This window comes from Sorex fumeus, unplaced genomic scaffold, assembly GCF_029834395.1.
Source record: "Sorex fumeus unplaced genomic scaffold, SorFum_2.1 ptg000020l, whole genome shotgun sequence".
Classification (NCBI taxonomy): domain Eukaryota; kingdom Metazoa; phylum Chordata; class Mammalia; order Eulipotyphla; family Soricidae; genus Sorex; species Sorex fumeus.
Window position 1 is genome coordinate 18,075,251 of NW_026606077.1, and position 26,635 is coordinate 18,101,885.

Consider the following 26,635-nt stretch of genomic DNA (forward strand, 5'->3'; position numbering starts at 1 on the left):
ATGACAAGCATCTTTATCTCCTCCTGAGAGACACAAATATATATTGGGGTGTTAAGCTCCCACCCTAAACATACCTCAATTTCCCCTTTTTTCAGTGCATCTGCAAGTGGTCCTGGAACTGTGGAGGCAAATTTCCTTTTGCTCACTGAAGGCTAATTTACTGATAGTTAGTGCCAACTTTTCTCTGAGAAGCATTAATTAGACTGCAAACAATGTTGTGTTGATAAAAGAAAGCTGAATTTCTTTGACCTAAATGAGTGATAGATATTGTGGTCAGGTTTAATTACTTGGATAATTTATGTATTACTCTACATACATGACCTACCTTGTACTGTCAAATTTTCATATGTAATCCACCCACATGTCTTGGTACAGTTAAACTAATATGCTTTTCAAAATGTAAAAATTATCTAACAGTATGTTTTCCAGTGAATTTTTCTCATATAATCACAACTTTAGGCTGGGGGGGGGTAACTTCCCCAAGAATTAGGCTCAATCTCTAAATTTAAATTCTTGAGATTAAAACATTTCTCACATTTCAAAGATAATCTTTATACAATTAAAATACATTATCGATTAAAATATATTAAGAAGAAACAGTTATAAGGTTTAAAAAAAGTCAGTCATTGACTCAATTTCCTTTTTGGCTCAGTTTCAGAAAGGATCAGTAAGTAGAGAAAAGAAATATTTTAGAGACATCTAGACCTGAGTTTGAAATGCTTCCAAACTCAGCAATTCTCAACTTTCTGATTTGTAAAACTGACATAATAAATAATGTATGACCAACAAACTGTCTTGCATATTAAACAAATTGTGTATAGAGGGTGTCTTTATATTCGGATATTGAGAGAAGTGCTCAGTAGATGTTCTCTTATATTCTCTAATTTCAAATTTTATGGGTTCTGTAACAATGTTGCCATTAAATTTATTCAGGATAAGTACTGTCATGCATAATAGAAAATTTCATTTTTCCTTTATATTGATAAAAATAAACTCATAAGAACAAGAAGACAATAGCTAAAAGTTAAGTAATTGGCAATATATCCACTTACTTGAAAGATGCAGCAACAAAGAGAAACTGATAGATTCTTTGAGGAATTTACAGAATTTACACCTTTCTAGGAGTGGAAGATAGCTTTTAAATCTAGATTAGGTTGTGTTTCTCTAACTTTTTTGTAGCTGTAATATCTTGTGGGTACATTTATTTCCACATAAACTCCTCAAATACACAAATGTCTTACCTTAAATTTCTTTAATAATTTTTAATCAAATTAAAATTAGGATATAGCTTCTTGCTATACAGGATTCAGAATTCATAAGGACACTCAGCAGACACAGGTTCAGAGTACGTTAGATTACTAGGTCACTCACTTTGAGAAGCCAAGTCCTTTGGTGACTCCCATGATGCTCAATAAAGGACACATGTCAATGTCTTTCACCTTAGCTCCTGAGTGACATCCTAGTCTCAAAGGATTAATCTGGAGACACATTAACTATAAATGTCAGGCCTTCACATGGGGACAGAGTTGAGAGAGAAGTAGTTACTCACAATACAGCACACAGACAGTGTTCACAACTGTTAAGCAATAGGCTACATAAACTAGCTGAGATCTAATTAAATCCTCCATGTTGTAGGTGAGGTGATGAAAGAATATTATACAAGAACATTCTTTGTGCTAAGATATCTAAAGGTTTCTATTTAACCATTTCACTACCACTTCTTTACCTCTATCATATTCACTTTGATTCAATCTAGTTAATTATTAAATAATCCTTTTAAACTACAAGATGGCTTACTACTTTAATATTTTATCTGGTTAAATCTTGAGACAGAATGTGTCTTCGTATCATGTGATTCCATATTAATTTGTTTGCATGTTTTGGTTTGGGGGTCATATGGGTGGTGCTCAGAGCTAACTCCTGGCTCTGTGCTCTTGGATCAGTCCTGATAGGCTCAGCAGGCCATACAGGATGACAGGGATCAAACCCAAGTTGGCCAAGTGGAAGGCAAACGCCCAACCCACTCTAACAACTCCTTTAAAGAGAAACATTTTCTTATTGTATTCATCACAATAGTCTTTTCTTCCTGAACCAAGAATCCCAGAAAATGCTAAAGTAGAGGAAAAGTGTTACTTTTTTTTAGAGGACTAAAATAACCCTCTCCAACCAATCTGGCAATGAAGATAAATAACTCATTTTAGGATGAAGCCACCTGAAGTCAGTGACTATGTCACTTCTTGATCATCTAAGTTAAATCCACAAAATGGAAGTACAAATTGAAGAATGATTTTAAGCTTTCTGTATTTAGATTTTTCATAGTATTTGATCGTACTTCTACAACCAGTTTACAAACCTACTTACATCTAATTAATTTACTCTCCAAGATGGACTGGAGTGATAGCACAGTGGTAGGGCATTTGCCTTGCATGCAGCCGGCCAGGTGGACCAGGGTTCGATTCCTCCGCCTCTCTCAGAGAGCCCGGCAAGCTACTGAGAGTATCTCACCCACGTGGCCAAGCCTGGCAAGCTACCCGTGATGTATTCGATATGCCAAACACAGTAACAAGTCTCACAATGGAGACGTTACTGGGCCCGCTCGAGCAAATCAATGAACAGGAGGACAGTGCTACAGTGCAGTGCTACTCTCCAAGATACATAAGAAAATTTAGCCTGTTAATGCCTATAACAATTAGACCAGAAAGACAGTTATCTAATGAAAATCTACCCTGGCAAATATAGAAAGGATTTAGTAATTGATCTCAAAAATACCTGATACAATTTCTAGAGAGAAGACCACAGTAAAACTTGCTTTACTATCATTGAACTTGTACTCTCTCTCCAACTTTATATTTTTTATTTTATAATTTATTTTTCAATTTCAAGATTTGGTTTGAATTCAGTGGTCCACGCAAGAGTTTTCAACAGCATCAAGAATCATTCTGCATAATAATACTGAAGAGAACATCTCAAATAATATATAAGGCCAATTAAATATTCACACAGGAAAATTCTTTAACCTAAATATCACTTTCTCATGTGAAAAGTTACTTTGCGCCTTAGAACTTCATTGAAAACAGTCATTTATCTTTGTATCTAGGTTGATGAGGATATGTTGAAGAGGAAAAACTGAATTGGCTACTTTCCCGGCTTCAGCTAAAAGAAATTTGAATTCCCGGAGCATGAAAATCCAGGTCTCACAAAATATTTCTTCCTCATAGTACAGATAAGCATAGCTGATGGAGATCCCAAAGTTGTATCAGCGACAGTAACTTGGCTCTTAGGACTTCTCCTATTCCTGACAGAAAGACATTCCTGCAGATGGATTTACTCCCCCTTTGCTTCCTCCGTTCTCTCCTAGGAAAGGGAAGCACCGGGCTAGTCATTCCTCACTGAGCTGCAACAACGTCTACAATCCCGCTTCCCCGTAAAGGGACTTTCAGAGTCTACAGGCACTCAATATCAAATCATCTGAGAATATGCTGATTTATTTAACTCTCAGTGCATTGCTATGGGTTAAGGGTTTAATAAAGCTAAAAATAACTAAGGACTTTGGGAAGTTCCACAGCTAGCCTGTTTGGAAATTCGGTTTCTGCCAGTTTTCTCTCATTCTGTTGACAGACTGTGGAACCTTTCTTTCATCTCTTTTCCTCTTTTTACAGCTTAGCCTGGTCCCTGAAGGAGTATTTTCTTTCTAGAAGATATATTATGCAGTACACACAACATGAACATTTTACATTCTCTTCCTGTTGTCATTTGTAAGGTTTTTTTCTACCTGGAAGAATTAATGTATTTTATCATTAATTCTCAGATTGATCCCACTTTGAATTCCTTATAAGAATCAACATATTTACACATTAAAAAAGGATAGAAACTGATTTTTTTTTAATTTTATTGAATCACCGTGAGATAAACTGAAATTTCAGTTCCTCTTATTTTTTTCTCTGTTTTCTCTCTGTGAGATCTGTGACAACATTATCCACAGCTTTATCCAACTGCTGGCAGTTTCTATCTTCGTTGTCTATGCACCAACATCCAATTATGGTTAAGAAGAATTTGAAAAGTTCTACATGGAGCTGGAGAAGTTCTATAAAGAAAACCACACCTTCTACAAAATCATTGTTGGTGATTTTAATGCCAAGATAGGACTGAGAAGATCAGCCAAAGAACTCCACAACGGGACACATGGCCTAGAATGGAACGAACAAGGTGAGAGACTGTCTGCGTTCATCATGTCAATCAAGACCATCCATGGTAATTCACAGTTCCAGAAGGCTGAATTCAAACACTGGACTAGGGAGTCTCCTTGTGGACAGTTCCACAATGAAATTGACCACATCATATTTAATCAACAGTTTTGCCCGACCTATGTCAATGTCCCAAATTTCAAAACAGGATTGTACCACCATCTCCTGTGTGCAAAATTCTACTTCACAGAGGGGGGGAAATGGCTGCAAAGTTTAAGAAGAGAACTCCCAGAATGACCACCAACCGGGAGTTCTTTGGCACTATTGTTGCAACATGGGAAGATGCCATCATTGACGAAATTGATAAAGAATTCAATCAACTGATTCAGCACCTCCAGGATTGTGCAAGGAATGCCAGACAGAGATAGCCACACAGACAAAAAAAGCCTGTCTTCAAAAACTCTTGAACTTATTTGCCAACATGGGTTGGTGCAAGCTGTAGGCACCGCAAGCGAACATCCGAGCTCACAAAGCAGTGCAGAGAAGCGATAAAGGAAGACCTTAAAGAGAGACAAACAGCAGTGCTGGCAGATGTGGCAGAATCCGGGAAAAGCATTTACAATGCCCACCTGTCCTTTGCCAACTACAAGACCAAGATGACTGCCCTGTGATGTCCTGATGGACCTATCACATCTTCCAGAAGGGCAATAGAGAAGATTATCCATGAATTCTACTCGGATCTCTTCAATAGCCACATCTACCTGCCCAAATACCAAATTCCCCAGGATGGATATGTTGTTCCCAACATTCTTTCTTCTGAAATCTGACACGCCATTTCATTGGTAATAGCGAACAGCACCAGGTCCAGACAAGGTTAGACCCGAACACCTGAAGAATGTGCCATCAGTATTCATCAATACACTGGTTCTTCACACGCTACCTGTCTGAATGCAAGGTTCCATCCCAATGGAAACCAGCAGGACTATACTACTGTACCCCCATGACATTGGCAACTATGGCCTGATCTGCCTACAAGCTGTTCAGTCAAGTCATCCTGAATAGTAATGGCAGAACACTAGATGAAGGACAACCATGAGAGCATGCTGGGTTCCGAAAAAAAGGATTCAGCACAATCAACCATATCCACACGATAACCAAGCTCATTGAGGTTTTTCGGGAGTTCAAGATACTGCTCTGTGTAATGTTCATTGATTTAAAGAAGGCCTGTGATTCTGTTGAGATAGAAGCAGTCATCGAAGCCCTAGCCAAACAGGGCATTCAAACTCAATACATCAGGATCCTCCATGAGCTGTATTAAGGATTCACTACCAGGATCTCACCATTCTACAAAGAAGTGATCATCCGTGTCAAAAGAGGGATTCAGCAGGGTGATACCATTTCACCAAAACTCTTCAGTGCCACCCTCAAGAATATTATACGATGACTGGAATGGGAAGGAATGGGAGTGAAGATAGACAGTCGGCAAGTAAACCATCTCTGCTTTGCTGATGACGTTGTTCTTATAACACCAAACATTAGCCAAGTGGCACAAATGTTGGCTGACTTCGACCGTGAGTGTGGAAAGGTCAGACTACAGCTGAGTCTCACAAAGACAATGTTTATGAGAAACAGCCTCATTTCTGATGTTCCATTTGCTCTCAGCAGATCAAATATCTACGACTGCAATATATCTGACTGCAATATCTCTGACTTATGTGTACCTAGGTCGAGAAGTCAACATGATGAATGACCTGGCACCTGAATAGCGCAGGAGGAAGAGAGAGGCTTGGAATGCCTTTAAGAGCGTAAAAGAAATAGCTAAGAGGATGAAGAACCTCCAGCTCCAGGCACATCTCTTTGATTTCACTGTTCTTCCTGCATTAACATACGCCTCAGAGACCAGTGCCCTACGAAAACAGAATGAGAACATTATTCAGGTCTCCCAAAGAGGAATTGAAAGAGCTATGCGTGGAGTATCATGCTTCACTAAAATGAGAGAAAGAATCCAGAGTTCCGACCTCCATTGATGGTCAAGAATCAGGGATGCTATCTCATTTGCCAAGGTGTCAAAAATCAGATGGGTTGGACGCATAATGAGATTTAGAGACAACCGCTGGACCAGAGCCGTTATCAACTGGATTCCATGGGATGTCAAAAAATCTTGTGGATGCCCACCTACGAGATGGTCAGATTTCTTCGTCAAGACCCTGAATAATCGGTTTGAGTCTCTTTGTGTTCCTAGAATGAGCTGACGTCATTGGGCTACACTAGCATGCGACAGGGATGAATGGAGACATTACTTGCACCTGCTCCAGCAAATCGATGAGTAACGGGATATCAGGTGACCAAGTGATCAAGTGACCATCCAGAAAACATTTGTAAGTAGTATAAAGCACAAAGATTACATCTGGAAAGGACAGCCTCTTTGCTCTGTAGTAGCTTGAAAAAGAAAGATATATTAATGGTATGTTAGATTATCAAGCAAGAAAATATATCCCACTTTTAAAATCTTCTCTACCAGAGAGATTGCTCACTGGGTTTAGTCCATGATATGTATGGGGGAAACCCAGATTTGATTCTCAAATTGCAAGTTGCAAATTCCCCTAAATACCACTAGGAAGCCAGAAGCATAGAGCCAGTATTATTTCCAAAGTACCATCTCATCTGATCCAAGTCTAGCCAAACTTTAATATAAAATATGAATATCTCTATCCTATTAATTTGATTTGAGCCACACTAACTCATAGTGAAGACTATTCTTCTATTACCCCACTATTCACCAGATAAAAATTGATCCAAATTGGAATTCAAATTCTATAGGGAAAATAATTGTTTAGTAAAGTTTTACTTTAAAGAACAGAAAGGTACTTTAAAAAAAAAACTAAGTGAGATTACTAGTAGGCAAGGGGAAGATTTCAGATTTTTCTGATTGCATGGGAGGACTGCCTCTCATTCCAGCACCACACACTCACCATTGAACTATTTCCCAGAAGCACTGCAGCAATCTAACTGCTTCTTTGTGCATTTGAAGAGAAGTCTTTGAGAAAGGCTACGGGGTGAGATTGAAGAGGCTCACAGCAACTCTTTTAGGGACATCTTTTGAAGTCTGGGACTCAGCACCAAAGCAAAGGGAAGGATGGCATAGCTCACTGAACAGAAGACCAATTGCCAGCAGTAGCACAAGAAGATGCAAATAGTCACTGGCTCCATATAACAGTCAGTTGAGATGTGGTAACTCATGTAATATCTTTTCACAAAAGTCACCTGTAAGGTGATACTCATAGAATGACCAGAGATGGAAGAAACGTGGTGGTACAAGCTTTAGTGAACTGAAAGTCATTTCGTAAAATGACTAATTTTTAAGATCAATTTCAGAGTTTTAATTTTCTGAAACTGAGTTTAACATGTTACACTGAAGTCTTTTTCATAAATTAACCATAAAATCAATTAGTAAAAATATGCATACAGTCATATACGTTTGAAGTTCCAACTGAAAACACTCATTCCAATTCCACCATCACCTCTCAAATTTTGCAGCTCAGACACTGTGTAGATTTTGAGCATTTTAAAGCACAGCGGTAGGGCGTTTGCCTTGCACGCAGCCAAACATGGCCGACCCGAGTTCGATTCCTCCGCCCCTCTCGGAGAGCCCGGCAAGCTACTGAGAGTATTCGATATGCCAGACACAGTAACAACAAAGTCTCCAATGGAGACATTACTGGGCCTGCTCAAGCAAATCAAAGATCAACGGGAGGGCCTTTAATAATAATTTAAATCTTCTCATTAGCTCTATTTTAGGTCAAATTCTTCTGGCTGATTCCAAATAGTACCAGGGAGCAGGTTCCTTTCCTCCTTCTCCATTTGAGTGTTCTCAGCACCTACCATGGCTGTATACTCAGGGAGTTCTCTTCTCTCCTTCAGTAACACTAGTCAGACCCAGCTGACAAATGGTTACTACTTCCATATCGGCATGTCTCTTTTCAGAGAAAAATTCCTGACTCAACTTACTAGAAAAGTCTCCCAAGTCGATGTTCCTTCAAATATCTTAGTATAGAGCCTGCTGTAGCTCTCCAAGTCAGTGCTTATCAATCAGCTCATCCCACTTTTCCATATTTATACAGTTCATGAGCCCTTCACTAGCCAACTGAGAGTCACTCTGGTGTGACATACACTAGGCACAATCCTGTCACCAGGACTTCCCAGAGTCTATGGAATAAAGGAAATTGAGTGAATTTAGTTCTGTGTACAAATAGCAGTGTGCATGTGTCTGATATTTTAGCAACCGGGTTATGTTAGTTAATTTGAGTAAAATTATTCCATTATTATTCCATTGTTCTGAGAGTTCTGTCCTGGGGTATGCTAACTAATCACCACTATCTGCATGGGACTCTTAGACAGACTGTTTAATCCCAGCAAAGAGAAATATTGTATATTTTCTCATACATTTCCCCATCGATAATTTGTTTTTCTTAGTCTCTCCCAATCTTTGAACATAAAATAAAGATCAACTGACAGTCATTTAATGCACAGTTTGTTAAATGCAAGCAATAAGTACAATTCATATTTAGATAATTTAAAGCATTAATTATTTTATGTGTACATTATAGCATGCATATACACAAATCTTCTCTCTTAATCATTTACTGTACTTTTGAGGTATAAAAATGATATGAAAAGGGAATATACCACAATAGATAAAAATTAATAAAAAATTATATCTTGGTTCATAATTTTTGCTATATTTGAACATTGGAGTAATCATTCACATTGGAATAATTTGTTAAGTATGTATGTTAAGTAGCCAAAAAAACTTGTAAAGTAAATTAAGCATTGATCATCATCTTTAAATTGGTTATCAGTTAGCAATAATCAATTAAAAAAGAAAATTAAACAGTTATTATTCTGAGATCAAAGATAATCTAAGGAAATTCTGTGAATTTATAAAAATGTAAAAACAGTGCCATAAATATTGCATTTTGAATTGTTGCTGGTTTTCAAATGACAGGAAATGTTTCTAATGACAGGAAATGTTTCAGGTAAATCCATGAAATAAATAGAAAACTTAATATGATCACAAAAACTCACTAATGACAAAGGAATTATAAGTTGCTTAAAGAAAATCCGCAACAAATTATATATAAATGTGAATATGTAGATAAACACATTTGCATATACATATGTACACATATACAAGTGTACATTTAATTAATTGAGAAATTTAATAGATGCACCTACTGGATAACTATAAAACAGTAGCACTGCACTGTAGCACTGTCCTCCCATTGTTCTTTGATTTGCTTGAGCGGGCCCAGTAACGTCTCCATTGTGAGACTTGTTACTGTGTTTGGCTTATCGAATGTGTCATGGGTAGCTTGCTAGGCTTTGCTGTGAGGGCAAGATACTCTCAGTAGCTTGCCGAGCTCTCCGAGAGGGGCAGAGGAATATAACCTGGGTCAGCCACGTGCAAGGCAAACGCCCTACCCACTGTGCTATCGCTCCAGCCCAATTTCACCACTGTTTTGGCAGATTCAGTTCCTTAAGGTATTGTGGTTGATCCAGAGTTATTTCTATAACACTCATAAAACTCTCCACTGGGAATATCTCTCACACAGAAAGATCAACCCATCAAACGTAAATAAATTAAATGAAAGAGGCAAACAAAGGACACAGAAATATGGATCAATAAATTATCTTTTCACTTAATGCATCTTATGATGTCTGAGTAATCTCTTAATGAGATGCACTGAATTAGGAAACACAGTAACAACTTCTCATCTGGGGCCACATGTGGAATAAGCGCTCACCTTTCCCAGGAAGTCCTGATGTCTCCCTTTAAGAGATAATCAGACACTGAGCAAAGAAACTTCACCATCTTCATTTCATCCCAACCTGAGAGTTTTTTAATTAAATGGTTCAAGAGAGAGTATGCAAGTCACTATGATAAAGAGACTATAAAGATTAGTAAGTCCTATAGAAATAAATAAAGAAATAAAATATAATTTCCACATGGAGTTTTCAAAATAAGAGATTTCTGTAGATAATGAGAAATTTATCTTAGTTAACTGAATTTTCACTCCATATATTAGTCATTACTTTTGGCCCTGCCTTACTATGCACATATATTTTCTTTTTGAACTAGAGCTATAGGGCAAGGGAAAAGGTATAGTGGTCGGACTACATACCTGGCATTGCCTCAAAGTCAGACTGAAGACTGGCACCACATGATTCCAAGCACCCTGGAGGCTTGTAACCACTGCTGAGATGGTCACAGCATCCTCAGTGACCAAAGATTACAATGCTCAGGGGCCTTTGCATCACCCCACCCTAGGACTGCCATTTCCTGGAGCCTTTATATCAAACCACCCACCCAGTTACCCAATTGACAGAATCAGTCACCATTGCCCCTGAGCACTGCTTGAGAGTACTCTTCCTAAAAGGAGATATAGTATCTCATTCACAGGCTTATATCCTAAACCAGTTTGAACTAATGGGCAAAAGAATATGCTAGTTCTACACAAGGTCTTAACTGACATTGTGGTTTGTTTCTGTTTGTCTTCTTGCTCTTCTGTCATTACCGTTAGACTGAGCTCAACTTGCAGTGAGATGCCAAGCCCAGTCAGACTGCTCTAGAAGCAAAGTCGCCCATACAAACCCAGGCTTCATGGCTCATACTAACCTGGATAGTACAAATAGCACCAAAAATGCTTACATTTGAATGCCACTTAGTTTGTACAAAAGTTATCTGATATACTTATGAATTAAAAATAAAGTAAAAGAGAGTATGCACTCTGCCCATTGAGAATCAAACATTTTCATATTTCTAAGACTAATCATCCATTTACTAAGAGTCAGCAAGCTCACATATGACTTTCATGATATTATATCAGATGCTTGTTTCTCCTTGACTTATTTTTTCTTATTATATTAATGATTGAATTTTTCTTTTCTTTTTTTAAAATTTTATTAAATCACCATGTGATAATTACAAGCTTTCATGTTTGGGTTACAATCACACAATGATCAAACACCCATGCCTCCACCAGTGAACATTCCCCACCACCAATATCCCCAGTATTCCCTCCCCTTTCCCATCCTCCCACTGCCTCCAAGGCAGACAATATTCGCCATACTCTATCTCTATGTTTGGGCATTATGATTTGCAGTACAGATACTGAGAGGTTATCATGTTTGCTCCATTATCTACTTTCAGCACACATCTCCATCCCGACTGATTCCTCCAGTCATCATTTTCTTAGTGATCCCTTCTCTATTCCAGCTGCCTTCTTCTCCCCTCTGCTCATGAGGCAGGCTTCCAGCTATGGAGCAATGATTGCATTTTTCAGATGTGTGACCTTTGTTCCTATATATGGGGTATACCAATGGCTGTATGACTTCACTGTTCAGTAATAGCTGCATGACTCATCTTAGACATGTGCAATTAAATGAGTTCTAGAACTGCTCTGTAGTGTAATGGTAGTACAGATGGGAAATTTAGTAACTGAAGTGATCACTTGTTGATCATAAAATTTTGGCTATTTAAAAATTACAATAGAAAACTACTGAAAAACATTAATCTTTTAAGTTTTCTAGTATTAATAGCTCTATTACTTTGACAATACTATCTTTACTACTATAATCCCAATTTAAGATACTATTACCTGAACTCCTGTAATAACTCCCAACACAACTTCCTGATTTAAGTTATAAATCGTGTCATTTCACCTCCCTACTTAAAACTAGAGTAAGACCAAACTGAATAAAAACTCAAGAGTTCTGCTTCTCTTTACATTTTTCTGTTTCCCTTTTCCACTTTTATACTGACTTAATATGCACTTCATTCTTTCCCTTCTTGAGGTCTTCTCACACACTGTCACCTCAAATACCAACTATTTCTGGACTTTTAGGGCTTCCCACCTGGAGCATTGTATACTCCCAGAGATTCTCAGTCAACTGAGCTGGTGGTTCAATCTGAGCACCCAGTTTGTGATGCTCTGGGGCTCTGCAGTACTGAGAACCCAGTACCCAGACCTCCCTGGTAGCCTCTAGGTGTGTCCAGTCAGATGCTGCTTATAATTGAAGTCTGAGGTGTAGGGTCAAGGGTCAAACTCTTTCCCTAGGTCCACTGGCTACTTTTTGACCTTTAATTGGTCAGTTTATGATCAACCTCTCAGAAGAGCTTTTCTGTTCCCACAAAATAAAGTGATTTCTTCTGCCTCCATTATTTTCCATGAAAGCACAAATTCTTTCCCCTTTCATCTTATCATTGATTTATTTTTGCATTCCCAGGACCTAAATGATTGCCTGACATATAGCAGTGCTTGCACAGTAATATGAGTAAATAAATGACTTCCTTAACTTTTATCAATATACATTCTTTCCATCACTTTTCTATACTATAGTATTTCCTTCACATGTGATTTCTTTTGCTGATATACTAATACCTTTTTTCTCTCATAGTTATCTTCATTATTTCATATATAATTCTCTATATTCCTATACATCATGATTTTCTTTTCACAACTTATTTATTAGTAACCATAATACCCTTTATTTCATATTTTTTCCATCACAACAGTCATTATCTGATCACTTCTAGGACATAATTATCAAACTGACCTTAAGTCTTAGTATCAGAATAAATTTAAATATTAACAGTAGAAGTCATTCAATAAACAGGATTCAATACTTGTATTATTATGTGACTGAGGTGGCTTCATAATCTGAGAAATAACCATATTTAAAGGATGATGATAAAGGATGTTTCAGAAAAACAATTATAAAAGTTATAACCTAATTTCACTATGCTTATTATCAAAAACTAGTTTTATTATCCTTATTATAATTATCATAATTATTAAGAGGATATGAGGAACAATTGAATGGCTTTTGCATAGTATAGAAAAATAAGAATACAATGAACAAGATTATAAAATGTTTTTTGAACAACATGCAGTACTGAGACACAGATCTGAGGAACGGGAATGCTGATTACCAGTGAAGTGAGCGTGTAGGTGGCACAAGGTCTGTTCATAGGTGAATCAGGAGGTCTAACTCTAGTCTGGAAATTCTTAGAATAAGAAGAAACTTCTTCTGGTTACTGAAGAGAAAACTTTACCCAGGAAAGAAACAATTGGCAGTGTAGCTTAGGCCAAAATTCCTCTGGTGAGTGAATTTAGTATTACCTAATTTATGAAAGCATCATTTATTCTCAGTTGACTGAAAACATTTAGTTTATTAGAGAATCCATTCCGGTGGCTTGATTAAGTTCTCATGAAACTAAGATCCACATGACAAGTCATAATTCCAAAAGAAAATGGTCTCATTTGAGCAATCTGTCTCTGCCGGGACAGCACCTTCATTGTTTCTTTCACATCATGACATGAATCCGGTATTAATTCATAATATCTGTCATAGTGTCATTAACTCTTTGTTAACCATTACATAATATATTTTTTGTTTTGCTTTTTGGGTCACACCTAGCGATACACAGGGGTTACTACTGGTTCATGCACTCAGGAATTACTACTGGCGGTGCTCAGAGACCATATGGGATGCCGAGAATCAAACCCGGGTCGGCCACATACAAGGCAAATGCCCTATCTGCTGTGCCATTGCTCCAGCATCCATGATGTACTTTTGTGACTACATAAGTGGACAGTTATTATCACATAAGTAAACAGCAGTCATAGTTTTATCACTGAGACAACTGGATACTCATTTGCACAAAAAACAAAATTAGAGTTAAAGCATGATTTTTGTGAGTATGATCCTAACTTTTATTCAAAATGAAAAATTTGGCTTGCATATTGACTAGTTGTGTGATGGACTACCAGTTTTTTTTTATTTTATTGAATCCATGAGATAATTACAAGCTTTAATGTTTTGGTTGCAATTACACAATGATCAAAACCCATCCCTTCACCAGTGCACATTCCCCATCACCAATATCCCTGGTATACCCCACCCCTTCCCAACCTCCCCCTGCCTCCATGGAAGACATGATTCTCCATAATCCCTCTCTACTTTTGGGCATTATGTTTTGCAATACAGACACTGAGAGGTTATCATGTTTTGTCCTTTATCCACTTTCTGCACACATCTTCCATCCCAACCAATTCCTCCAGCCATCTTTTTCTTAACGATCCCGTCTCTATTCCAGCTGCCTTCTCCCCTTTGTTCATGAGGCAAACTTCCAGCTATGGAGCAATCTATCTGTCTCATGTACCTAATATCCTTAGCTGTCAGCCTCATGTTATGTTGTTTTATACTCCACAAATGAGTGCAGTCCTTCTATAACTGTCCCTCTCTTTCTGACTCATTTCACTTAGTTTGATACTCTTTATGTCTACCCATTTAAAAGCAAAGTTCATGACTTCATCTCTCCTGACACCTGCATTGTATTCCATTGTGTAGATGTACCAAAGTTTCTTTAACCAGTCATCTGTTCTAGGGCACTTGCATTGTTCCCAGATTTTGGCTGTTGTGAACAGTGCTGCAATGAACATATAGGTACAGATGTCATTTCTACGGTGCTTTTTTTGCATCCTCGGTATATTTTCTGAGCAGTGGTAGAGCGGGGTCATATGGAAGCACAATTTATAGTTTTTGAAGAACTGTTCATATTGTTTTCCAGAAAGGCTGGACTGGACTATCAGTTCTATCTATAATTTGCACAAGAATGAAGAAAGACATTTTTAAAAAATAATAAAAATTTTCAAACCTGGTACACATATATTCCCAACAGTTGGATGCTGCATCTCCATAACGAGGCCATTGTGCAACACCTTAAAATATAAAAAAGAAAAAGAAAAATTAATTATAAAATATAAATATGTCCAATTTCAAGGGAAATGAAGATCATAAATTCATTGAAAAAGATACTGCAAAACACAGACAAGCTTGAAATTCTCCTTTGAAAATAAAATTTAAAAAATTGTTTTCTATCTTGTTATACCAAGTAGAGAGAAATAGAATTCAAAGACAAAATGATTAAGAAAACATACATTTTACAAATTCTTTTCTAAATATATGTTACTTGTGGGCCAGCGAGTACACTGGTTAGGGCACTGGCCTTGCATGAGACCGACCTGGGTTCAATCTCTGGCACCATGTTGGGTCCTTTGAGCCCCACCAGGTGTGTTCTCTGACAACAGCCAGATGTGGCTCAAAACAGAAGAAGAAACGATACTTCCTATAAAATGTAGGGTAGGGAAAGAGACACAATAGCAGGCATGGGCCTTATAGCCACCCTGAACCGGACGCCCTGCACTTCATGCCCCCAACGTTGCCAGAGGCAGCTGAACACAGAGCCTCACAAGCCACACTGCACTACAAACTAAAATTTAATACTTGCAAATTACTTAAGAGTGCACTCTGATTATTGAAATCTAGCCTCCTGACAGAACTTCACCAAGTTAAACAACAGGACCAGAAGCAGCACACAGCAACCACACAGACTTCAGACTTTGCCTGTGACAATTCAGTCAGTGGGAAAATGTGTGGAGACAATCCAGATCGAATCAGAGTGATTACCAGCAGTCACAGGTTCAAGACTATGGTGACAAATAATGGATATTCAAAGGGAAGGATTCCAAGGGAGGATTCAGTCCCTGAGCAGGAGACTGAAGACAGGGAATTTTTCGGAGTAAGACTTCCATCAGAAGACTAGGTTTCAGTACTAAGTTTCTGTCATTTTCAAGTCAGGGAGAAAATATGTGTGAGGAGACAACAAAAGCCAGGGACCCCGCATCCTTGACAACGGATGGGATTTTCATGAAAGAACCAAGAGAGACATTTGGTACACCACCAAGAACACAAGGGAAATGTGGCTTCTGGTCAAGACTCAAGGCCAATTACTAGCACAATGATGAGCTATTAGCATTAGAATGTAGAAACCAGTAGAAATGTAACTTAATGATAAGTTGAAAATTACTGACAGATCTCCTTGAATTACTATCATATAGCATATTGTCTTTGGGATAGACAATTTCTAGGAATAGAATGTCTTCCAACTGAGAAAAAGAATCAGATGAGGGCTTAGAACCAGAGTGTAGGAGAAAAAACTTGAATTAGTGGAGGTAAAAAGCTCTATAATACCACAAATGAAGTTACAAAATTGGGGATTTTTCTGCTTCTTTTAAACAATTGAAGGCAATATTAAAATAATGTCTCAAAAAATCCTAAAATTGATTTTACTATGACTAGTCCTAGATCTTCAAAGAGATTTAAAATATATATGAACTGTAATTCACACTGTCCACCTAATGGAAAAATTACTTTATTTTGCTCTGTATATGAGTGCAAATGACAGAAGGATTTCAGCAGCATAGTATAAACTAGTGTATTACTTAGTCACTCTACAATAACACCTCAAAAGATGATTATATAAGATGTCCATCTTCAGATAGAGATTGATATACTCATATCATTTTCACAGAGCAAAAGAGCAATAAATAAATAGAAATGTGCTTATCACCGATAAAATTCAGCAGAAGAAGTAAAATCTTCTTTTATCTATTTCTAGTGAGTTCTGGATAACATTACTGAATAAACTATGAAAACAACACCTCATAAGTGACTACTAAGGTTAGAACTATACTTTGAAGTATTCTAGGTTATACTGCTTTTTGGTTTTTTAGTTGGTAATGGTCACTACTTTTTGGATGATGGTCTTTAAGCCACAGCAAATCCCTCGTTGAGGGTGATGACACACCATATGGAGATCCTTTCTAGGGATGCCTTGCTTCTCATATGGAATCATCAGCTTTGCACCCAAGAGCTGGCCAGAGAAAATTCTTGCCAGCTCTGTGCTATAATTTAATTCTAGTGTGGTTCATTCTCAGCACCCGCCCAGCACAGCCTCCTCCTATGTGGGGGTGGGGGCTAAATGCCAACGGGAGGTGCTAAATCTCAGTTCTACTGAGGACAGGAACAAAAATATCGAGCTAAATTTCACTCGAAACAATTATCTGCACACTGAATCATTCTTCTCATCTTGTATCTCTGTTGCCCTCCTGACTACCTCTTTGTAATAATACTGCAGTACTACTCACAAAAGACAAAAGTGAGTGTTCTTAGCTAAATATAACTTAACTGATAGTGTTGAAATTAATTAGCACTGAATTTTAATAATAAAGCAAATGTTAAGTGTCAAACATGAAAGGGTAGTTGGTAAAGGTCAAAGGACATAAGTCAAAGTTTTGTGAAGCAACACCTAGCAGCTGACTGCAGGTGTTTTTTTTTTAATTGAATCAGATTAAGAAGTGGACTGCCAACAGCCCGATCACCATACATACTGTCCTGTGTATAACACCCCAATATGAACGTTCTTATCTAATTTATCGATTCCTTCACATTGGAAAATATTCACTTTTAACAGGATTTAAATCCATGCGTTTGACACAGAAAATGGGTGGCAGTTCTCCTCTGTTGCAAGATTTGTACAATCAGTAGACACACGGGCAAGTCTAAGTCCCCGTCTGCACAAACAGCTTATTTCCCTTCTCGGCTGCCTCCCGCTTCTCAAGCAAACCTGAGGTCAGTGAAGCTCTACAGGCTTTCTTCGTGCGTCAGGCCAGATCACCACAAACAATTTAAACTGTGGCAGTTCCTTACAGGGGTCCCTGGAAACCCTGCCGAGCTTGGAAAGCTGCTCAGCCCTTTGGCAGGACCAACCCTGCTCTGCTTAGTCAAATACGCGAAGGTCTCCCAACCCAGGCAGTCAAACGGTCTCTTCTTGGCTTCCTTGGGAATGAAGAAACTGCTGCTTCCCCACCTTTGCATAATAGTTTTTAGGGACTGGTTTCTAAATGCTCCCTTTGCCTTTTTCATCTAAACTCTCAATCGATCTCTACAACCTTACACTAGAAACTTGAGTTTAAAATGTTTACTTTTCTGGCCACTTATAGAGAGTTTCATTTTAGAGAACCTGAACTAACATCCACCCTTAGAGGTATACCTGAATTCTGGTTCATCATGAAATTTGCTGTCACACATTTGGTAGTTTTAAAATATGGTAAAGTTCTTACCTATAACTTTGTAGTGGTTTTTATCCTTTTTTACTCTTATTTTCCCTAACTCTTTCATGGTTGGTAGCTCTTCTAAACTTTATATCTTCTTAAAATCTCAAAAACCTATTCTTGAAAAGAATAGAATTGTAGACAGTGCACCAACCTCTTTAGCAAAGTATCAGGCCTATTTAAAATAAGGTCTCTCTTTCTTTTTCTTCAGGAATTTTAAAGATTGACAGCCTAATGAGAGAGTAAAATGGTAATGTATTAATGATGGAAAGAGTAAAATGTATATCCTCAAATGATGTGGGAAATACAAGTTTAAGTGAAAGTAAGAAAGTCTTTTAATAAAGCCCTATGGCAGAAATTGCAGGGAAAAAATTTTCAACATAATACCATCAAGAAAAAAGAAAAATAATAGAAATACCGACTATATAGGCAGTGAAAAATCTCTATGGAAAGCATGAGAAATAGGTGATGAGTAGAAGGAGCAAAATATAAGTACATGACAGAGTACTAGTGTTATATGACACATAAATGGTCAATATAAAGTCCATATCAAAAACCAATTCAATGTGATCAACAAGAATATGATTTTTGTACTATTAACAATGATGCATGCACACAAAACTGATCTATCCATTCACTATGTGTATACACTATTTATTTGATGTAATAACTATGATAAAGTACTTGTATACTAGATAATTGAAAGAAATGAAATAAGATGAATAAATGAATGTTCAAAATGTCTAAGCTCATTTCTACAAAACACATTGTGCATCCTAGAGAGTGAACAATATCCAATGAGGACCACAATAAGTAATTCTTCCTTCTTCAGAATAAGGCTGAAGGATAAAGGAAAGGAGATGAGTAAAACACATTTAAAGATGCTGATGTTGAAATAAATCACTTTAAGGTCAACATTGACAGGGGTAAATAAAGGAACTCGATCTAAAATTTGGGGTGAGGTGTACTGTCCGGGACCCAAACAGCTCAACAGCACACAAGGCAAGTCGCTTACCCCCGTACCATATCTCCAGTCCCAAATAGCAGTTGCAGTTGTGCTATGAAAACTCTTTAGCTGCCAGGAACTCTCTTAGGCATTAAAGAGTTGGCTTCACTCATTCCATTTATTAAATGAGATTAGGTAGAAATTATTGTCATCTACCTCTCTATGACAGAATGACAGGCGCTTAAAGAGTTTAAATACCAAGAGGCTGGAGAAATAGCTCAGTGTTAGGAAAGTATGTATTGTACGCACAAGGCCGGGATGAGATCTCCAGCACCGTGGCTCCACAAACCCCACCTGGGAGGCCTTGGGTGCCCAGCAGTACTGGGTCAACAGCACCATGTGGCAAACCCTAGCACTGAATAGTACTGTCTAATTGCTCACAGGACAATTTGACACTGCTCAGGACTCACTTCTAAAAGAAAGAGATGTTTAGAAACTTGCCCACGGTTGCACAATTAATATATGGTTGATCCTGGGTTCTAATTTAGCTGTGCCTCACCCTAAATTCTTACCAAGTTTCCTGGCAGATGGAAACTTAGTGCAGTTTTAAAAAATAGATGAGCATAATTTGTTTTAACATTAAAGACAGTGACTGACATGGTCACTTCACTAATGCTAATTAATTAATTCTCTAGGGAAAGAAAACCAGCCAAAGTGCTTGAACTGTTTGGCACCATGGTCCAGTGAGTTAACAAATTGAATGACTACCTTATAAGGAGACAAAAGATACAAAAGAAAGTCTGGCTACCAAAGATAAGGAGATTATGAAAAGAGGATTTTGACCACAGTCTGGCTAAGATTTTAAAGGCAGCAAAACCAGAGGCCAAGTCATTAATACTCAGGAATCAGCACTGGCATCAGTAAGAGAGAGAGGCTATTGCTTTCTCAGGATTTCCTTACAGATTAAGTGAGATAAGATGGTAAAACATAATGAACATGATTACTAGGACAGAATAAGCTGTCTTTTAAAAATCTATGGCAGAAATCTTTATTAAAATGTGTCCATCAATAATATATCAGCATACATAACTAAAAGCACATACATATGTATATTTTGATCACTATCACTATCACTATCCCGTTGTTCTTCGATTCGCTCGAGCGGGCACCAGTAACGTCTCCATTTGTCCCTGTCACATGCTGGTGTAGCCTGATGGCATATTGGAGGCTCTTTCTGGTCAGGGGAATGAGGACCATCATTGTTACTGTTTTTGGCATATCAAGCACGCCACGGGTAGCTTTCCAGGCTCTGCCGTGCAGGCGGGATACTCTTGTTCGCTTGCCAGGCTATCTGAGAGAAATGGACGCTTTGGGGGCAACCTCTAATCACGTTTACAGGTGTTCCCAGTCAAGCATATATGCGGGCAAGATACTCTCAGTAGCCTGTTGGGTTCTCTGAGAGCGAGAACTAGACAATAAGATATTGTATGTCTGGAGCATGGTTTTACAGTCTCTAGATCTTGGCCATTTATGGGGTTACATGGCAATTGGTGGGTGTAACTGTCTAGCTACTGGAAGATGAGGGATCTGGGTGGAGGAGGCCCAGTCCCAAACAGAGCAGGCTTGGAGATCTCAGCCCCGGATCCTACACACCTAGAACATTATGATACACATCACAAATTGCCACCATCAGTTTATTTTTTATATATTTGGGGGAGTTCATCCAGCTGTGCTCAGGGCTTACTCCTGGCTCTGTGCATGTTACACTCCTAATGAGGTTGGGGGACCATATGGGTTTCCAGGGATGGAATAAGGGCTGGCTGCATGAGAGGCAAACACCCTTCCCACTGTACCCTTGCTCTGGCCCTGCTGTTATCAGTTTAACAAATAAATCAAAACCAAAAAAATGGGGAAAGGTGAGGAGGTGTAATAAAGGGAAAAACTTCTGTGTTTTATCTGGTAAGAAATCACAAATTTCTCTGAATTTCCCTGGGGAAGACCTTACACCATAAAAATCTTTGAAATAAAACACATAAATACCTGTCTTCCCCACCGCACAAAAATTGGTTCCAAAATATGAAGTTACAAGTGTGTTTCTAAAAACAGGAGTCTTCGTTCCACTTCACACTCTGGCACTTTACAGAATGGGAAGCATGTTTGTAGCTACTTTCAGGATGATGAATGAACCTGGATTAAATCTCTGATTCCACCAAGTCTGAGTTTCCTGGCTTTGAGGCACAGTCACATGTGAAACAAACATACATTACATGGAAAGAGGCCAGACTGGAAGGTTAACAGAATTGAGGTTGCTTTCAGGAATATTCCCATGAATTCTCCTTTGAATATGTAACTTGCTTGCTTATTTCTCAGTTTCTTAGCTTTTTTTTTTTTTGACTCTGAAGGAGCCTCTGTTCTCTCCTGAAAACGTACTTACTCACAACCTCTCACCTCATGTCTTTCTAATTTCTGTTCAAATAAATCAATCTATGTAAGAGAGAGAGATAGAGAGAGAAAGAGAGAGAGAGAGAGAGAGAATCCAATAGGGAGAACCTGTGCTTGAATTCTCCTGTAATTACAAAATTCTTCACTAAATGTTTTTGTGTTTTAGGAATGGGTGATAGGTGTGATATTGAATTATTTTCACAGAAAATTATTAACAATCTGGTAAATCATGGTACCTCAATAAAAAAACTTTTACACTGAGCTATGATTAATCACATAAATACCTGATAGCCCAATGAACAATGGATAGCTAGTTTTCAGGGAATGGTATCTAAACAAATCTGTTCAGATATATAGCTGCTATTGGGCACTTATACCACAAATTTCAAATTTATATCACACCTTATTAATTCTACATAACAACCACAGCCAGGTGCCAAATACTCTGAACTGTGGCTCTCCAGCCAGGCTTAATAAACCACTAAGTGCTGTAGCTACTGCATAGCACTTATGACTGGAAATTGCAAATCATCATCCAGAGCCACACACATTCAGTACCACCATCTCTGCTTGGAATTAACAAGCAGAAACTCTAAATAGATGCTTATGACTATAAGAACTTGGACACTACTCCATACCCCCTCCTTTATTATGATTTAGCTGCATTTATGGATAAAGAGAAAAGTTCAGTAAAGACTGAAAGCACACAAAAACTCTCTAAACTCACTAACGGAAATGTAAAATACCAAAGTCAAGAATGCTCACAGAATGAGTAAATAGTAAATTAGAAGGGAACTTCAACCTGGACAAAAAAGTATGGAAAAAAACCAAATATAAACCACTGATCTAAATACAGTAAATCTAAACACACACACACAAACACACACACGTGCGCACGCGCGCAGGAGGTGCTCAACAACCAAACATCAGAAACTGATCATCAAATCAAGAAACTCCCAAAAAAGGACATGCATCACAAAAAAGAATAGAACACTGAAAAATAAGCTTAGAAAAGAGAAATATATCAGGAATTCATGTATCTGCATCATAAGGCAGAACATTCTCACTGTGAGGATTGTAGAAGGAGAGAGAAATGAGAAAGGAAAAGTAATAAAAAGAACTTCCCCAATCTGAAGAACGAGACATCTAAGCTCTAAAAAGCACAAACAATTCCAAACTAAATCAACCAAAATACATTAATAGAATGACATTCTAATTAAAATTGGAAACACCAAAGATAAGGGATAGAATTCTGGTAGCAGGAAGATAAACGAGACTCAAATATTAGGAAACTCATATAATACTCAAATTCTTTTCAACTGAAACTCAAGGGACTAGAAGAAATTGCATCACATAACCAAAGACTCAATAAAAATATCCCCAACCAAGAACACTCTGACTAGGTTATTGTTCAGAAATTAGAGATGAAAAGCTTTTCAGTCAGACAACAGTTAAAACCTTCTGAGCCACTAAATCAACTCTGAAATAAATACTAAAGGAATTTCTGTAGAAGAAAAAGAAAGTAAGAAATAAGAAAGAAAGAAGGAAGGATGGAGGGAGGGAGGAATGGAGGGGGGGGAAGGAAGGAAGGAAGGAAGGAAGGAAGGAAGGGAGGGAGGGAGGGAGGGAGGGAGGGAGGGAGGGAGGGAGGGAGGAAGGAAGGACGGAAGGAAGGAAGGAAGATGAAACAACCCATAAAAAAGTAATCAGATACTTCAAACATATAAAGTGTGGGGGGAAATAAAAATAATATTCTATTCTTTAAATCAAATCAAGATAGATTTTTTAAAGTTAAATATAACCTGAGAAATCTAGAGAAAGAATTCTTAAATGTTTTTTAACTTGAAACCCCTTCATTTCTAACAAATTTTTATTATACTTTAAATAAATAGGTATACAAAATAGGTATATAAGTCATTTAATGACAATAAATCATAGAGGAATTTATTTGAAAACTAAAATTTTAAATTATATAGCCCTAGATGACTCACAGTTTAAACAAATAGATTCTATAGTGTAAGTTCCTAAACATATTTGGTCTTTCACCTTCCCTTCAGAATAAGGTCATTCATGAACCCTTGGAAATCTACCTTCTTTATAAAAACATAGAATATGGTCCCCAATTGCCCTTTAGGCTACTACTATCTGGATGTTGCCTAAATCCAGATGTTGCATTGTCACCACACCCCACCAGGAAGCAGTATTGTACAATTTGGGCCACTGATCTGGAGGAAAACTTTATGGGAAACACAAAACAAAAATAATAAAAAATCAAGAGGCAAGTAGAACACAACTATGTACTATTCTACAAACTCTCACACTATACAGTGACAGATATCAAAGCACAAATGAAGAGAATAAGAAGACAAAGACAAACTTCAAAAGACCAAGAATTCACATAGAAAATGTGGTTTTAAAATATGTTTTTGAATTATAAAACATTATTTTCTATCAGTAGTTTATGTAGTAGATGTTACACTTCACATGTCACTGTAGCACTGAAATAAAAGTCACATTCAGTGGTATGAGATGATAATTCATTGTTTTGATTTGCATATCCCTGATGGTTCGTGATATAGAGTATTTTTTTACGTGTCATTTAGCCAATTGTATTTCTTCATTGAGGAAGTTTCTGTTCACTTCTTCTCACCATTTTTTGATGGGGTTAGCTGATTTTTTTCTTGTCAAGTTCTACATTGCCTTAAATATTTTGGATATTAAACCCTTATCAGATGGTTATTGGGTACATATTTTTTACCAATCTGTGGACTGTCATTGTATCTTGGTCAATGTTTCTTAAGAGATGCAGAAGCTTCTTAATTTAATGTAGATCCATTTGTTTATCTTTGCTTTCACTTGCATGGTCAGTGGTGTTTCATCTCTGAAGATAGCTTCAGCTTCAATGTCATGGATGGTTCTTCCCACATTTTTCTCTTTGTATCTTATGGATTCTGGTCTGATATCAAGGTCCCTAATCCATTTTTATCTGACTTTTGGGCCTGGCTTTAGAAAGAGGTCTGAGAGAATGGCACACCTCAAAAAAGAACAAGAGCAACCAATGCTGGTGTGGATGCGGGAGAAAGGGACTCTTCAATGTTGCTGTGAATGCTGACTGGCCCAGCCTTCTTGGAAAACAATATGGGCATTCCTCAAAAAGCTAGAAATTGAGTTTCCATCTGATGCAGAAATATCACCTTTGGGAATATTCCCCAGGGACCCAAAAACACACTGCAGAAATTCTATCTGTACTTCTTTGTTTATTACAGCACTATTCACAACAGCCAGAATATGAAAACAACCAAGTGCCCGAGAACAGACAACTGATTAAAGAAACCATGGTACATCTACACAATGGGATACTATGCAGGTGTTAGAAAAAATGAAGTCATGAAATTGGCTTATAAATGGATGGACATAGAGAATATCATGCTGAGTGACATGAGTCAGGAGAGGAAAAATTACAGAATCACTGGACTCATTTGTGGGATATTAAAAACAATAATACCCAATAAAACCAATACCCAAGGACAGTAGAAACAAAGTCCAGAGGATTGGTCCACAGTAGGAAGCCTACTTCAAATTCTGGGGAAGAGGCAGTTGAGATAGAGAAGTGATCATTGTGACAAAGATAGCTGGAAACAATCACTCTTGATAAGAACTGCATGCTGAAAACAGGTAAAGGAACAAACCATGATAAGTCTCAGTACCTGTATGGCTATATTTAAAACCATAATACCCCAAAGTGGGGAGGTGGAGGAGAGAGGCAGAGCCAGAGTCAAAAAGACAGAGAGACAGAGAGAAGGAAAGTGCCTGCCATAGAAACTGAGGGCAGGGTGGCAGGAGGAAACTGGGACATTGGTGATGGGAAATGTACACTGGTGGAGGGATGGGTGTTGGAACACTGTATGACTGAAACCTGACCATGATCAGCTTTGTAACTTTGTATCTCACAATGACTCAATAAAAAAATATAACAATTAAAAATAAAAGGTACACACTCAGACCAATGGAAAAGAATTGTAAACCCTTAAGTAAACTCTCATATATGCACAGTAATTTTTGACAAAGAAGTCAAATGCATAAAACGTTGAAAGTAGTCTTTTTACTTTTAATATATGCTGCTGGAAAATGCAGACATAAATAAATAAATAAATAAATCACTATCTAACACCATAGCTAAATTTAACTTAAAATTGACTAAAGATTTATTTGTTAGACCCATATCACAATTATGCTGAAGAAAATAAAAGCTAAACGCTGCATCATATTGACCTCAGTGGTATCTTTTGTGATTCAATTAAGGTAAGGAAAACACAAATAATTAGGGGAATGCAATTACCTAAAATCTATACTTTTTTTCTTATTTAAGGGCTTTACTAAACACCATGATTTACAAATTTGTCCATAGTATAGTTATTTCAGGCAGTCAATGTTTCAACACCAACCACTCCCACCACCAGTGTGACATTCCCTCCACCACTGTCCCCAGTTTGGGACCTTCATGAAAGTCTGCCCCCTTAGCATGCACAGAATAATTTATTTTGTATTGCTTGTTACAAAAAAAAATGGTAAATGGAATCATTAAACAATAGTTCAGGAAAAGTAAAGTTGAGAAAATTTATATATCTCAGGGCCAAAGAAAGCAACAGTACAGTGAAAAGTCTTGCCTTGCATGTGGTCAACTGGCATTCAATTCCAGGCATCCATGTGGTTCCCAGTGGACTGCCAGGAGTAATCTCTAAGCATCATCTGGTGTGATCCCCAATTTTTTTTAAAAAGGAAGAAAACTTATATCTCATTTAATGTTATTCAAATGACTGAGGGTTTATTGGACTGTTTGTTGTTAGACAAGAGTTCTGTGTTACTGCTTTTGCTTATTGAGTTTTGTGGGCTTCTATACTACTGTCCCATCTAATTTGTTGAACTCCTACTGACTGTCGGTATTGTGGAATTTGAAGGTGTTGTGCAGCTCTGTATTGATCTGCACATTCCAAGATCTGTGAAGTTGACAATTCTTTTTTTTTTTTTTTAATAATTTATTTATT

General features: G+C 37.6%; 1 protein-coding gene across 1 annotated transcript in view; it reads right to left on the minus strand.

Moving 5' to 3' along the window:
- Positions 1–26,635, minus strand: part of SUGCT (succinyl-CoA:glutarate-CoA transferase) — a 1,062,570-nt gene that overhangs the window by 132,348 nt on the left and 903,587 nt on the right. The window contains exon 14 of the mRNA XM_056113530.1: positions 14,905–14,968. Coding sequence (XP_055969505.1) covers positions 14,905–14,968 — 64 coding nt within the window. The remainder of the gene's footprint in view (positions 1–14,904; positions 14,969–26,635) is intronic.